At 38.5% G+C, this 14,788-nt stretch overlaps 2 protein-coding genes across 2 annotated transcripts; both read left to right on the top strand.

The window, feature by feature from the left end:
- Nucleotides 1-463: 463 nt before the first annotated feature.
- On the top strand, nt 464-3,272 carry LOC149725420 (target of Myb1 membrane trafficking protein-like). Its single transcript, XM_089892507.1, has 2 exons — nt 464-647; nt 995-3,272. The coding sequence occupies exon 2, from the start codon at nt 1,059-1,061 to the stop codon at nt 2,454-2,456; it is 1,398 nt and encodes a 465-aa protein (XP_089748633.1). The 5' UTR covers nt 464-647; nt 995-1,058; the 3' UTR covers nt 2,457-3,272.
- Nucleotides 3,208-14,766, top strand: LOC149725421 (SWI/SNF-related matrix-associated actin-dependent regulator of chromatin subfamily A member 5-like). Its single transcript, XM_089892467.1, has 22 exons — nt 3,208-3,347; nt 5,487-5,537; nt 5,760-5,929; nt 6,223-6,355; nt 6,802-6,870; nt 7,157-7,336; nt 7,682-7,837; nt 8,092-8,223; nt 8,514-8,582; nt 8,824-8,933; nt 9,282-9,508; nt 9,741-9,890; nt 10,131-10,255; nt 10,507-10,639; nt 10,945-11,090; nt 11,310-11,441; nt 11,711-11,821; nt 12,236-12,349; nt 12,743-12,940; nt 13,262-13,420; nt 13,747-13,959; nt 14,100-14,766. The coding sequence occupies exons 1-22, from the start codon at nt 3,294-3,296 to the stop codon at nt 14,277-14,279; spliced, it is 3,012 nt and encodes a 1,003-aa protein (XP_089748593.1). The 5' UTR covers nt 3,208-3,293; the 3' UTR covers nt 14,280-14,766.
- Nucleotides 14,767-14,788: the final 22 nt, after the last annotated feature.

Here is a 14,788-nt window from a genome sequence, read left to right on the forward strand (position 1 = left end):
GACGTCATTGTTCTGCGTAAACACAAGTCTCCTACGGGACAAAATCAAAACGTTTGCGACAAATGTCCGGACAAAACGTGTAAAATGGACAAAAAAATCACAAAACTGATGCAAGTTTGTCTACAATTCTTTAGACAACTAAGAACAGTAGTTTATGATGTCGAAAATCTTAACTTATTTCTTCAATGTTTCAACAAAAGAAGAATAAGTTTGATGGGACTTCACCGCACACAGGTGTGTGTGCATTAACTGCCACAACGTAAAATAATGTTAAACTCATGGTATATTCGATCACCTCCGTCTCATGGTCAAGTGATATAACATAACATGAGTGTGTATTGGTATATTAGTCCTAATACCGACTGCCTGTGTGTGCAGTATGCTCCCCGAAATAGTTATTTACGATCTCTATTTTCAATTGGCGGGACTTATTCGCGATTCCGCTTGGGCGCTTGATTGACAGGTGGATTTTTAGACATGTGATTAGTTTATATAAATAAACATATATTTTGTATTTATATCTTCAAATACGATAGCGGAAAATAAACCAATGAATAGAATGAATTAGCAACAAAATGACAGTCGTTAAAACACACTACAGGTAAAACTTCAGAAAAGTGTCAAAAAGCGTGGCTGCTAAACTTGAGGTAATTTCTTTTCTATACCAGTGGCGGTGGCGGTGTACAAATTCAGTTTAATAACTTATGTAGCCGGTATTAAAACATATAAACCAGATATTTCTATCAGTTTATAATATGCTGCACATATTTAAAAACGTTTTTTTTTCGTACCAAAGATTACTATTATACAGTTATAATATTTTATGTTTAGTTGAATATTTTACCCTCAGGTTATTTACGTAGTTATAGACGTTGCTAACTATTCGATCTACCCAACTTTGGCCTTGGATCTCACAGAACTTTAACCTTACAGCTTAAGTAATGTTGGTGGCTAATTTAACTGCTTTATATTAAAATGTGACTTTGTTTTACAGGTTTTGCTTTAATGTAGAGCATGGTATATAAGTTGTAAAGCTAAAACAATATTAAAAGTTCAAAATGGAAAGAGTTCAATCTATGTTTAGTAATGCTTATGGTTCCCCTGCCGGTCATTTGGTTGAACGAGCAACCAGCTCGAACCTGGAAAGTGAGGATTGGAGCGTAATAATGGAGCTTTGTGACACAATAAACGCATATGGTGATGGTACTAAAGATGCAGTGAAAGCAATCAAGAAAAGAAGCGCGGGTCACAAAAGTCCAAAACAGGCATCGCTAATTTTGTCAGTTGTTGAAGCCTGCATTAAAAATTGTGGGGAGTTGTTTTACAATGCTGTCATTACTAAAGAGTTTTGTAGTGATGTTTTAATGAAAATTATTCAACCAAAGAATAATCCGTCCCAAGCTTTGCAGGATCGAGTGTTGGGGATGATAAAAACATTGGCAGAAGACACCAGAGCTTCTCATAGTGGGCTTAAACAAGTGTATATGGAGCTACAAGAGAAAGGAATCACTTTCCCTGATATTAAAGCTTCAGGGTTTCAAAATCCAGGCTCAAAATCTGACACAAAGCAAGAAAAACATAAACACCATGTTAGGAACCAGCCATTAGCTACTGCAGGGCCGGTACCTTATTATACTGGTGGTGTCATCAATCCTAGTCCACAACAGATAGCTAAAGTAAGGAAAGATCTTGGAGTCGTGCTGGGTAATGTGCGCGTGTTTTCCGATATGTTGACGCACCTCAACCCACTGAACTGTGACGGTCCAGATCTGAAGCTTTTACATGAACTGAACAGAACATGCAAGGCGATGCAGCAGAGAATTGTAGAACTGATGGAACAGATTGGGAACGAAGAAATAACAATGGAAATACTGGCTGTCAACGATGATTTAAACAATGTTTTCTTGAGATACGAAAGGTTTGAAAAGTTCCGAGCGAACCAAGAAACCTTTTCTCCTTCAGTGATGCCAGCTCCACATTTTCCCAGTGATGCCCATTCATTTCCCAGTGATGCGCAACCAGTTTATGGCAGTGATGCGCAACCAGTTTACGCCAGTATTCCACAACCACATTTCCCCAGTGATGCCAAACCGCATTACCCAAACGACTCCCATTCATTTTCCAATCCCACCCAACCCCCTATACAAGAACCCCCCCCTAGCTACTCAGAATCCCAACCTGCTGAAGTAAACGACCTAATCGACCTGAGTGCCGAAGCCACACCAATAGTTCTACCACCTGTACAACCAGGGGCATCAAAGGTACCAGATGAGCTTCTTCAACTTAACCTCGGTGCAACGTTTGACCCGTTTGGCACGCGCCAACTTACCCCACCCAACGAAGTCCCCCCAGAGGAAGTCTTACAGCTTGGTTCGTCAGAGCAAGAAATTGAACAATGGTTGTCGGGCAACGCTGGTGCTCTTGGTGTCAGCAATTCAAATGCAAAACCAAATTAAAGTTTATTATTATTATTGTATTTTACATATTATATATAGCATTGGGTTAATAGTTTGTAACACTAATAGTTTTAGATCACTGCATATTTATTAATTTAATAACATTCTTAAACTTTTGGCGGCTTACACACAAGCACGTTCAACATTTTTTGGTTGCAAAAAATGATTTTCCCGGTGTGTTAAAGTTACGTCACACTCCATGTTATGTTTGTGGATGTTTTGTATTTTAACTTGTGTTATATCTGCCTATATGTTATGTATATTAGCAGACTAGCAAATACTGTCATTATATTCTATCCAGGTGAGGTCCTACAGTTAGGCACAACAGGGAACTGAAGTTTAAAAGTTAGCCCATTACCCACAAAAATATCAGAGTTCAGAACCAACCAGTTGACGTCCCCATCCATAACCAACCCCAGCCCTAACTTAACTTTACCTTTGTTTTAAACCTCACCCCACAAACATAACAAAGACTTCAACACCACTGTTTATGCTGAATGTTTGCATCTATTCTAAATCTTGGTTCTATGAACTTAAGTTTTATGAACTAATTATCAATATTCTGTATTTTGTCGCTTGTTTATAAATTATATTGTGTTATTTTAAATCTATTTCAAACCTTATGTATAAAAATTGTAATTAAATTTTACTAATGCACGCTCTGTAATAAGTAATAACCCCCACACCCTATATTCATTTGACAAGTAATCATTATTTAACAGATATTCACTTTCCACTTGTAACACGTGCAGTCTTTGGTTATTCAATGAAGTGTTTTGAACTTGTGTTAATTGCTCCCATATTTTACAGACATAACTTAGATACTGTTGCATAAATATGTCTGGCACGGCTTCCGACACCGGAGCTCTCTCCAATCACTCTGGTAGCGAGGTAAGTTACTTCTATTTGTTTGTTTGGTTGTAGTTGGGTAGGTTTTTACGTAGTTGCCAACTGTGAGAATACAGTGGGTACTTGGTGGGTGGCTACTAATGGACTGTTGGCTTCTCGGTGTCATGGTAATGGGCCAACTCTCGCCTAATTCCTAGCACCCAGGTGTGCCTCACTGTAGGACCTCACCCATATAGAATAAAATGTGCATATACAATGTTGGGGTAATGGGCCAACTTTGGTATAAATCCCAGGTCCTATGGCGTACCTCACTGTAGGATCTCACCCATATAGAATAGAATGTGCATATACAATATTGGGGTAATGGGCAACTCTGGTCTATATCCCAGGTCTCATGGCATGCCTTACTGTATGACCTCACTCATATAGAATCGAATGTGCATATACAATGTTGGGGTAATGGGTAGTGATGTACCGAATCGTTAAAAAAACGATTCGGCCGAAACCGAATATTCGGCCATTTGTGCCGAATCAATTCGGCCGAATCAACCGAATCGTTTATGACGTCATCCGAACCTACGGCGACGGGCGGTCGGTAAAAACGACATAAAGGAAAATACTTTATCATGGCACCGTGTCACACACAAGTATCAACAATTTCAATATAAGTATTTAATGTGGCAATAAGGCGTTGTGGGAAACATTAGTCTCCTAATAACGCGCGTATTTACGAACCAAAACTACAGGAAAGGTAAATTGTTGGGAGAAAAGCACAACGGTGACGAACGAGCGTGGATTAGATAAATTTAATTTTATTGCAACACGGACGAGCAGTTAATTCGAGAACTTAAAAATTCTTTACTGTAACGGCGTAACCATTGACAAAACCTGTGTTACGCAAACAAAAAAAATATTTACTTTTGTGACGAAAAAAAACATTGTGTATGAGCGTCACATTTTACGCTCTCGGCTTGGGAAATAAAGGAAGACGCATGCGATAGCATACTTTCAACACTTAGTAAGCGAGGCAATCGTTGTGAATTTGTTCTTGTAGAAACCGACGAAATGCTAATCTCAGTCTAATTTGCGAGCAGCCTGTGCCCTGTGGTATATAAATTGTCGGATTTATATAAAATGTTTTTTGGATTTTGAATGTTACATAACTAACATGTGTATATAAATTTTAAATTTAATATTTTAGGTGTAAAATTAATATCTTGCAACTGGGATTCACGAAACTCTGATTTTCGCGCGGTGCCCAAGAACGACGTTTTTGGCTTCTGTCCAAGCTCGGCCGGGACCATACTTAGCAATATTACATTACAATTTGTGTTGGTTCTAATTTCCTGATAGCTTCGCTCCCCACACTTATAGTTGCATCAATTAAAATTCACATAATCGCGATTTACCTGCATTTATACTACTCACGGTTACTGGCTTAAAACTATACCGAGAGTAAACAATTATTTGAACACTTTACTTTTACATTTTGTATTCTGCTTTGTGCTAAAAATGTGCAGGGGATCGTGCGCAGACGCGTGCCCTATTTAGAGAGAAAAAGCGAGTGTTTCTTTATCGGCGACCGGGAGCAGACGCGTGCACTATTTAGAGAGAAAGAGCGAGTGTTTCTTTATCGACGATCGGGAGCAGATTCGGTCGCGAATGTGAAGAAGTTTATCAAAGTGCGCGTGTGCCATAGCCCATAGAACCATATCCGAAATAATTAGCATAGCTATAAAGCATGACGATTAATTGAATTAAACTTATTTGTTGCAAATAGTCTTTAATTCTTATCTCACAAATTGCGCAAGTTCTTGCTAATCGTATCTATATTGTCTGTGAAAAAGTTCAGTTTTTGCCGAATCTTTTTGCACGATTCGGCCAAAACCGAATCTTTGTCAAAATCGCTGATTCGGCCGAATAAATTCGGCAAACCGAAACTTCGGTACATCACTAGTAATGGGCCAACTTTGGTCTAAATCCCAGGTCCTATGGCATGCCTCACTATAGGACCTCACCCATATAGAATAGAATGTGCATATACAATGTTGGGGTAATGGGCCAACTCTGGCCAAATCCCAGGTCCCATGGCGTGCCTCACTGTATGACCTCACCCATATAGAATAGAGGAATGTATTGCAATTTAAAACTTTGTATTATAATGTGTTTCTTCCCATCCAGAATGAAGAAGAGAAAACACCTCCCCCAAAATCTGGATATGCTGAAAAAATGGTGAGTGTTTTGCTTGAGATGTCATATTATATTGTAGACCAATGTTCTGTATTGTCCACCTATTTATCAGTGCCTATCTTTTGTAAAACCAGGGTACATTAATTACTCTTTACCATGATTGTGTTCCCAGGCTATTCCAAAGCAGAAATACTTTGCATGACCATGATTGTCCATGGTGACCACTTATTAATTCCTTTACATTCAACACATTACTTTCCCCAGCAACAAGACCATGGCAAAAGGTTTGAGTTCCTGCTGAAACAGACCGAGATTTTCGCTCACTTTATGAACCCCACCGTTAAAACCAAATCCCCCACAAGCCCCCTTAAGATGAGAGGAAGACCACGACTTTGCTCCAAGGAGGAACCTTCGGCAAGCACTGCTGCTGCTGAGTAAGTGGAATGTTCGGTGACTGAATAGCCTGATGTGTTCAGAAGCTGCATTCAACTATGTAATGTAACTTATTTATCCTCGCATGACAGACGACAGTCATTATAACGGGTGTTCTGTTTCATACACCTCGTGCCTGCTTACAAGTTACCATGTATCTAACTTATTTATCCTCGCATGACAGACGACAATCATTATAACGGGTGTTCTGTTTTATACACCTCTTGCCTGCTAACAAGGTTACTACATATGTAACACCCCTGCTTAGATTTATTCATAACAACCTCTCTCCCAGCCACCGACACCGTCGTACCGAGCAAGACGAAGACGAGGAATTATTATCGGACGCTCGAAAGTCACAAGGAGCCATCACGAGGTTCGAGAAGTCACCACATTATGTCAAGAATGGGGAAATGAGAGATTATCAGGTGAGGGTTTAGATGTAAGTTGTTTAAACCTGGGGTGGCAGATCAACCCTGGAATTTTTTTCACTGCAATAATCAGTAAACATTATTACCGATAAGTTCGATCTGTTGCACAGGTTTTTTTGTATAACTAGTATTGGTTTTTTATAAGGAAGTTTAAATTTTAATTGGCGTTTGTAGAAGTGCTAGATGTACAATGGTAAACTATTTGCTGAAATCTTGCATCTATGCCTCCATGTACCATTAACCTCCATGTACCATTAAGGTTGATGGGTGACTTACATGTTGCAATAAACGACTAAATTAAACCAATGTTCTAAGTGATCAACAACAATTACTATCACTCAGTCCTTTTGTAATCTACCGACATCGCTTGAAAATATTGTGTGACAATCTTTACTTCCTTGTTTACTTTATGCTGCAAATAACAATGATATTTATCCATACAGATCCGTGGTCTAAACTGGATGATATCTTTGTATGAGAATGGTATTAGTGGAATACTTGCTGATGAGATGGTTAGTTTGTGTAACAACATGTCGTATAACCTCTTCTATAATCTAGTCTCCTTCAGCATTGATAATCAACATAGTTTGAATAAATTGAAACATCTGCTCAACATAAATTTTTAAGTATAAACACCGATGGCAACATAAAAACTGTAGGCTTTTTTTGGATCAGTGGCCACTGTTTACAACTGACAATCTTTCCCCCACCTTATATCAATGGTGTGTTGTTTTGCTGCTAATCCCCTTCAAAATTTATATAATTTTAGATAGGTAATAACTCAAACACGACTTCTAGGGTTTAGGGAAGACATTACAAACAATATCATTGCTTGGCTACTTGAAACATTACCGTAGCATACCTGGCCCCCACATGGTTATTGTACCAAAGTCCACTATATCGAACTGGGTGAATGAGTTTGAACGTTGGTGTCCTTCCATAAGGACTGTGTGTCTTATTGGATCCAAGGATCAAAGGGTAAGTGACTGGTTGTGTGATGGTTGTTATTTATGTAGCAGTTGTCGTATCTTTTCTTGTAGATTTGAATTTTTAAATGTTGTCTTAACAGTCATTTTATAACTTTAAATGTGGTTTATTGTTATTTATTTTCAACTAAAGTCATTTAACTAAAATTTAAAACGAATAGGCTCCCACTATGTTTGCTAAAAGAGTTAACACTATTCTGTATTAAGTAAAGTCCTACAGTGAGGCAAGCCATGGTACCTAGGATTTACACCAGAGTTGCCCCATTACCGTAATACCCAGGGTGCTACATACATAGTAGCTTCATACCCTACCATAATACTAACAACCCCCCCACAGGCGACCATCATACGCGACGTAATGATGCCGGGCGAATGGGACGTATGCATCACCTCATATGAAGTGATCATTATAGAGAAGGCTTGCTTCAAGAAGTTTAACTGGAGATACGTTGTTATTGATGAAGCTCACAGGATCAAGAATGAAAAGTCAAAGGTTGTTTAAAACATCTGCTTAACATGAGTTTAGACTTTTAAATAAACTATGGCAACCTTACAGTTACACTTTATTATTATTAAATTTAACTAATGGTTTATTTCACAACTTATCTATAGCGTGTTTTTAATGGTTTTTCTTTTTCAACAGATTTTAGTTAAAACTAAATATTGTAATGATGAATCATTACTTTTATTGTCGTATTATATTTACAGCATAGATTTGCATTACTTATTATGATGTCATACTTCCAGTTATCCACGATTGTCCGACAATTCCGTAGCACAAACCGATTGTTGTTAACGGGAACCCCCCTACAAAACAACCTCCATGAATTGTGGGCGTTACTAAACTTCTTGCTGCCTGATGTCTTCAATTCATCTGAGGTGGGTTATTCGTAATTAGCGTAATACATTTATTTAAAGGTTAATTTTATAACTTTTTATTTTGGTGTGTTCAAAAACATATAGAAATAAAATTTGAAAAACATTATTTAAGTTTTGTTGTATAACTTTACGGTTTTATAGAGCTTGACATTGTTTTGACTTATAGAGTATCCCAATTTAAGTGATGTTGTTTTCTGCCAGACGGGCAATTTTTAAACACCATCGTATCTGGCAGCAACAGAATAAAACTTACCAGAAGAGCAAACCCTAAACCGATCTTTATACCGCAGGATTTCGACTCGTGGTTCAACGCGAACAACCTTGAAGATGACAAAGGACTTGTTACAAGACTGCATGGGGTGGGTTGGGATAATAAGCTATAAGCACTTGCGGCTTGTTTATTTATTTATTTAAATGTTTATATAAGTAGTGTGGGTCTTGGGGTAATGGGTCGAAATTTGCCTAAACCTCATGTCCCCCAATAAGAGACTCACACACAGATAAAAAAAGTCATAACACAGTGGTTGAAAAGGTTGCCTTTGAACCTTATACTCCGGGTTCAAGGCTCGTCACTACCACCACCTAACCCCCCATACTTAGGTCCTTCGCCCGTTCTTGCTTCGAAGATTGAAGAGCGATGTCGAACACAGTTTACTTCCCAAGAAAGAAACCAAGATTTACACCGGGCTTAGCAAGATGCAACGAGAATGGTGAGGCTGTTACTCACATTTGCGCTTATTTTTGAAACAGGGCTGACATCATATGTTCTAGCATTGAAGTTTTTAAGCATAAATACTATGTTTCACATTTCTATCCTGCTGGTATGTGTTTATACAAACAATCAGATTAATGAGGTCTCCCATATTTAACAACTATTAAAACAATCGTCACTATTATACCACAAATACCATTGTTACATTCAATACCACAAGCTGTATTGCGCAAACATGTTCAGTCCAGTTGTCTATTTTAAACTAATTTTAATCATTTGTTAGTTTTGTATTTTCTAATAAACAGGTTCTAGTCGTTCTACTTTATAAAAAAAATCTCTTCCCCAGGTACACCAAGATCCTGGTAAAGGACATTGACATCATCAACGCAGCTGGTCGAACCGACCGTGTTCGACTCCTCAATATATTGATGCAACTCCGCAAATGTTGCAACCATCCGTATTTGTTTGATGGGGCGGAACCTGGTCCACCTTACACAACTAGTGAACATCTGGTGGTCAACAGTGGGAAACTATCAGTGTTGGATAAACTGCTGCCTAAGTTCCAGGAACAAGGTGGGGGGTGGCTTTTTATGTGTGGGGGATTCTTACTGTCTTAAATTATAATTACTATTTATAGGTTGTTGTTAAAACGTTGAATATAATGCGATACTTGAGTGGATATCTGTGTTTGTCTGTTTTAACATTAGCTACAAGCCTACAATGTAATCTTGGTTTATTTATATTAGACAAACACTTTAAAACTAAAGTTTTTACATTACATCCCATGTTTACCCTCATCTTCCAGGCGACCGGGTTCTTATCTTCAGTCAGATGACTCGTATATTGGATATACTGGAGGATTATTGCATGTGGAGGGGTTATAATTATTGCAGGTTGGATGGGCAGACACCGCACGAGGATAGACAACGCCAGATTAATGAGTTCAACAGACCAGGTTTGTGTCGTACGAATCCTGAGGTTTTGTTGTTCTGTGGATCTAACACAGTTCTGTTAAGTTTTATCCGAATTATTGCAGGTTAAAAATACTTTGGTTATAGAACTTGTAGTGTTTTTGTTTTTTTTTGACCTTTTATGGTCAGTTGCCCTTTTAAACAATATATACACATTACATACAAACCTGTGCTTGTATACGTGACGATATATAACATTACATGATGGTCTCATACACCAACAGGCAGTGAAAAGTTTATCTTCATGCTTTCCACACGAGCTGGTGGTTTAGGAATCAATCTAATGACGGCAAATATTGTGATTCTGTTCGATAGTGATTGGAATCCACAAGTTGATATGCAAGCAATGGTGGGTAGGGTGGGGGGTGGTCATGCTGGCTAAGGTGTTTGGCTGAAGACATGGGTCTGTATGTCATAAGACAACACTTGCCCACAATTGTGGTGTTGCCATACGACGTATAGGCTCAAGACGCTTAACCACGATTGCTAGTGGTCAGTAATGGATTGTGCCACCATGGGTGGTGGAGTGATAATGCTGACTGCATGTTTTGAATAACCTTTGTTGCTACAAAGTATCTTTAAGTTACAGTATGTTTCCAGGACCGAGCCCATAGAATCGGGCAGAAGAAACAAGTTATGGTGTTCCGACTTATCACTGAAAATACTGTGGAGGAAAGAATTATTGAACGCGCTGAAATGAAACTTCATCTTGATAACATTGTTATACAACAAGGTGGATTGTTATGTCATTGTTATCATTGTTACAATATAAAGCACCCACTGGGAGGGTCTATAATTTGGTCTATATGAGTAAGGTTCAACAGTAAGACACCATGGAACCCAGGATTTAGACCAGAGTTGACCCTTACCCCAACATTGTATATGCACATTCCATTCTATATGGGTGAGGTCCTACAGTGAGGTACGCCATGGGACCCAGGATTTAGGCCAGAGTTGGTTCATCACCCCAACACCAAACACACATAGAGGATACAGCAATAAATATTCCCGAATATATCTAACATTCATTCCCCACAGGGCGCTTGGTTGATCAGAGTCAGAAACTTGGCAAGGATGAAATGTTAAACATGATACGACACGGGGCGAACCATGTGTTTGCTTCCAAGGAAAGTGAGATAACCGACGAGGATATTAACGCTATTATTGCCCATGGGGAAGCTAGGGTAAGTTGGGATGTGGGAGTGTGTGTATCGGTGTAGTATGATGGGGTAAGATGGAACATGTTTCTTTCTCTTTTATCGGCAAAGACTATATTTGGAATTATAACCGTATCCTCATGACTCTAAAAGAGCGTTGTTTGTTGTTGTTTATTATATATTGCAATAAACATATTGTGATTGATTGTTGCTTGATAATATCCCATTGTACTCCCTTATTCACAGACAAACGAGATGAAACAGCGACTCCATAAACTTGGAGAGGGAGCGCTACGTAAGTTCACACTAGATGAAGGGGAGAGTGCTTACTCAGTGTATAAGTTTGAGGGGCAAGATTGGAAGGGGAAGCAAGCTGAGGTGGGTGGGTTGTACTGTAGTAGGTATGGGGATTGGGTGTAGTATGGTATATCATTAGGCCAGAAGCTTAATTGGTTGGGTTGCAAAATATAAAAGCTCGGTGAGTGATGTGGGCTAGGGTGTTTAGCCAAACTATCAAAATAAAAATTATTAAGGTAAAAATTCCACCAGATTTTGAAAATGTTTAGGTAATAGGCCTACTCTGGCTTTTATGTGGTGTGCCTCACACCCTCACCTATATATAATATACAAACTGTATCCACACACAGGGTGGGTTACTTCCATGGATCGAACCCCCTAAACGTGAACGCAAAGCCAACTACGCCGTTGACCAATATTTCCGAGAAGCTTTGAGGGTTAGTGAACCCAAGGCCCCAAAGGTAAGTTGTGATGGTATAGACTCATTATACTATAGCAGATGTTTTCACCAAGTCTACTCAGTCTTTTACAAGATGATGCCAACAGTTTTTGGTGTTTGTTATACAAAAATTTTAATTATGAATATCAAGGTTACAATTCTGAATTGTGGACTTACTATACTAAAGCAGATGTTTCACCAAGTCTGTCTTACCACCTAAAGATAAGCGCATATTTATTTACACCTTATTTTTCAAGTCTCGATATATTTTTTTAAACTGCCAAATTTTTCTGCCAAATCGTTTTGTTAACCGTGTTTGGAAAATCATGTATGCGGACATTGTGCATCCCATAGACCAGATAACCCTGGATTCCCCCTGGGGACCACCTTACCCCACCCTACTATATATACTTCTGTTAACTAACCCCCCCCACAGGCACCCCGTCCACCCAAGCAACCATCCGTCCAAGACTTTCAATTCTTCCCACCAAGATTGTTCGAATTATTAGAGAAAGAAATTTTCTGTTTCCGGAAATCCATTGGTTACAAAGTGAGGTGTTAAAGAATGTAACTAGTTTTAGCTTGATGCTACCATTGTGTGCGTGTCCTTTAATATGACACTTCTTGTGTCGTGTCCTTTAATATGACACCTAACGGCAATTGCTCCAACCCAGTGGTCATTATTGGGTTCTCCAAATTGTCAGCCATATAGAAAAACAATCACCCACAAAGTTACATACGTGGTAACTCGTAAGCGGGCACGAGGTGTATGAAGCAGAACACATGTGTTATAAAGACTGTCAAGAGGGTAAATAAGTTACATTTCTTTTACTCAAGATTAATTGGTCAACACTGCAGTTTACCAGTGTTTCCATCTTTTTAAATTCCCCAACCTGGTTCATAGCAAACCTCATACCCCAATATTAATTGCGCAACACTGCAGGTGCCCAGTGATGCCGTAGAGGTCCAGGAACAACAGAGGTTGGTTGACGAAGCCGAACCATTGGCGGAAGAGGAATTGGTTGAGAAGGAACAATTGTTAACACAAGGCTTCACTGGGTGGAATAAAAGGGATTTCAATCAATTTATTAAAGCTAATGAAAAGTTTGGAAGGGATGATATTGAGAGTATTTCTAAAGAGGTAAGTTTACATGTATGTATGGCTGAAGTCGCAATCGGGTGTATTATACTGTGGAAGCTCTTATGATAATGTAACTTTAATTTACATGACCTTTATATTATTTATTTTTACATACCTTCTTCTGCGTTGATGGGAGGCAAAAAATAGCTTTAACTAGCTTTAACAAAGTATTTATTCTACTTTACATATCATTCATATTATGTATATTGAAACTTTTAAATAGTCTTCTTCAACATTGATAATGAACATAGTTTGAAACATACCCTCCCTATATATTATATACAAGGGTCCCAAATTCCCAATACATTACCCACCATCTAGGTTGAAGGGAAAACCCCCGCAGAGGTCATTGAATATTCAGCCGTGTTCTGGGAGCGATGTAATGAACTGCAAGACATCGAACGTATAATGGCACAAATAGAAAGAGGGGAGGCAAGAATACAAAGGAAGATTAGCATTAAGAAGGCATTGGATGCAAAGGTGGGCCATGTACCCCATGTTATGTTGGCCATGTTTTTATTTTAATTTAGAATTCCATTTTGTAGTAAACAAAGAATATTCACACAATTAGGTTATAACTTGATGGCCACAGTTTTAGAGCGTTTTTAATTTTTCAAAACCTGAACAGGATATTATAAGCCAATGGTATCCCATCTTTTGTGTGTGTTGTTTCCCCCAGTATTGTAGAAAGATCTTCTAGTAATGGATCATAAAACAATTAAATAATTGCCAGAATTTATTTCATACCAAGTACCCATCATACAGTGCTATATATATAACCCACCCACCCCCCCCCCCACCCCCAGATTGCGCGATACCGAGCCCCATTCCACCAACTAAGAATCCAGTACGGCACCAACAAAGGGAAGAATTACACCGAGGAAGAAGATAGGTTCCTTATATGCATGCTGCATAAGTTGGGACTTGAGAGGGAATCTGCATATGATGAGTTACGTGCTGGTGTACGGCAAGCTCCTCAGTTTAGGTTTGACTGGTTTATAAAGTCAAGAACATCAATGGTGAGTTTAAAGGGGTTGATTATTGTTTGAATCAAATAAAAGTTAAAGAAATGAAATAAATAGTCACCCAAATTCACACCTCCCATATACTTATATCATCACTCGATATATGTTTACAACTGCACAATATCCCACCCCAGGAGCTACAGCGACGTTGCAACACCCTTATAACCCTCATTGAACGTGAGAACCAAGAACTTGAGGAGAGAGACAAATACAATCCTCTTATAAAGAAGAAGGGGAGGAATGATGTGACGCATCATAAACGAAAAGCTGAGGAAAATACGGACGGGAAGGTTAAGAAGAAGAAGGACCATTGATATGTGAGTGTGATGTCATAATGATTTGTTTATTCAATCACAATGGCTCATGTTATGTCACAAGGACTAAGTGTGATGTCATAGTCGCACAACAATCATTCTTTCCTACTGCCAATGATTACAATGTGATGTCATAATCTGTATTGTTACATGAACAATGGAATTAAACCCAATAATGGGCATTGTGATGATAAATTGAAACAATATTTATTAACTTTTCTATTCTGGATATCGGATTTATGAAATTTGTTCGGCACTAAAAGTTGTCATCATGTATTATTGGCCCTACATAGAAACAACATATTGTTTGTATTATTTCATTCTGTTACTTCAGCTACCAGGCGTATCGTATAAAAACTTATTGGGCAAAATAAGAGAATTGAGATACACGCCAAACAATGCTTATTGTTGTAGCTCTGTGACGCTTGTTTGTAACTTTCGCTCCAATTTATACTTTAGTGGAAAATACAAAACAATGAATTTATAATTGGCATGGGGTGGATAAAGCA

The sequence above is a fragment of the Ciona robusta genome, chromosome 14, assembly GCF_009617815.1.
Source record: "Ciona robusta chromosome 14, ASM961781v2".
Classification (NCBI taxonomy): Eukaryota; Metazoa; Chordata; class Ascidiacea; order Phlebobranchia; family Cionidae; genus Ciona; species Ciona robusta.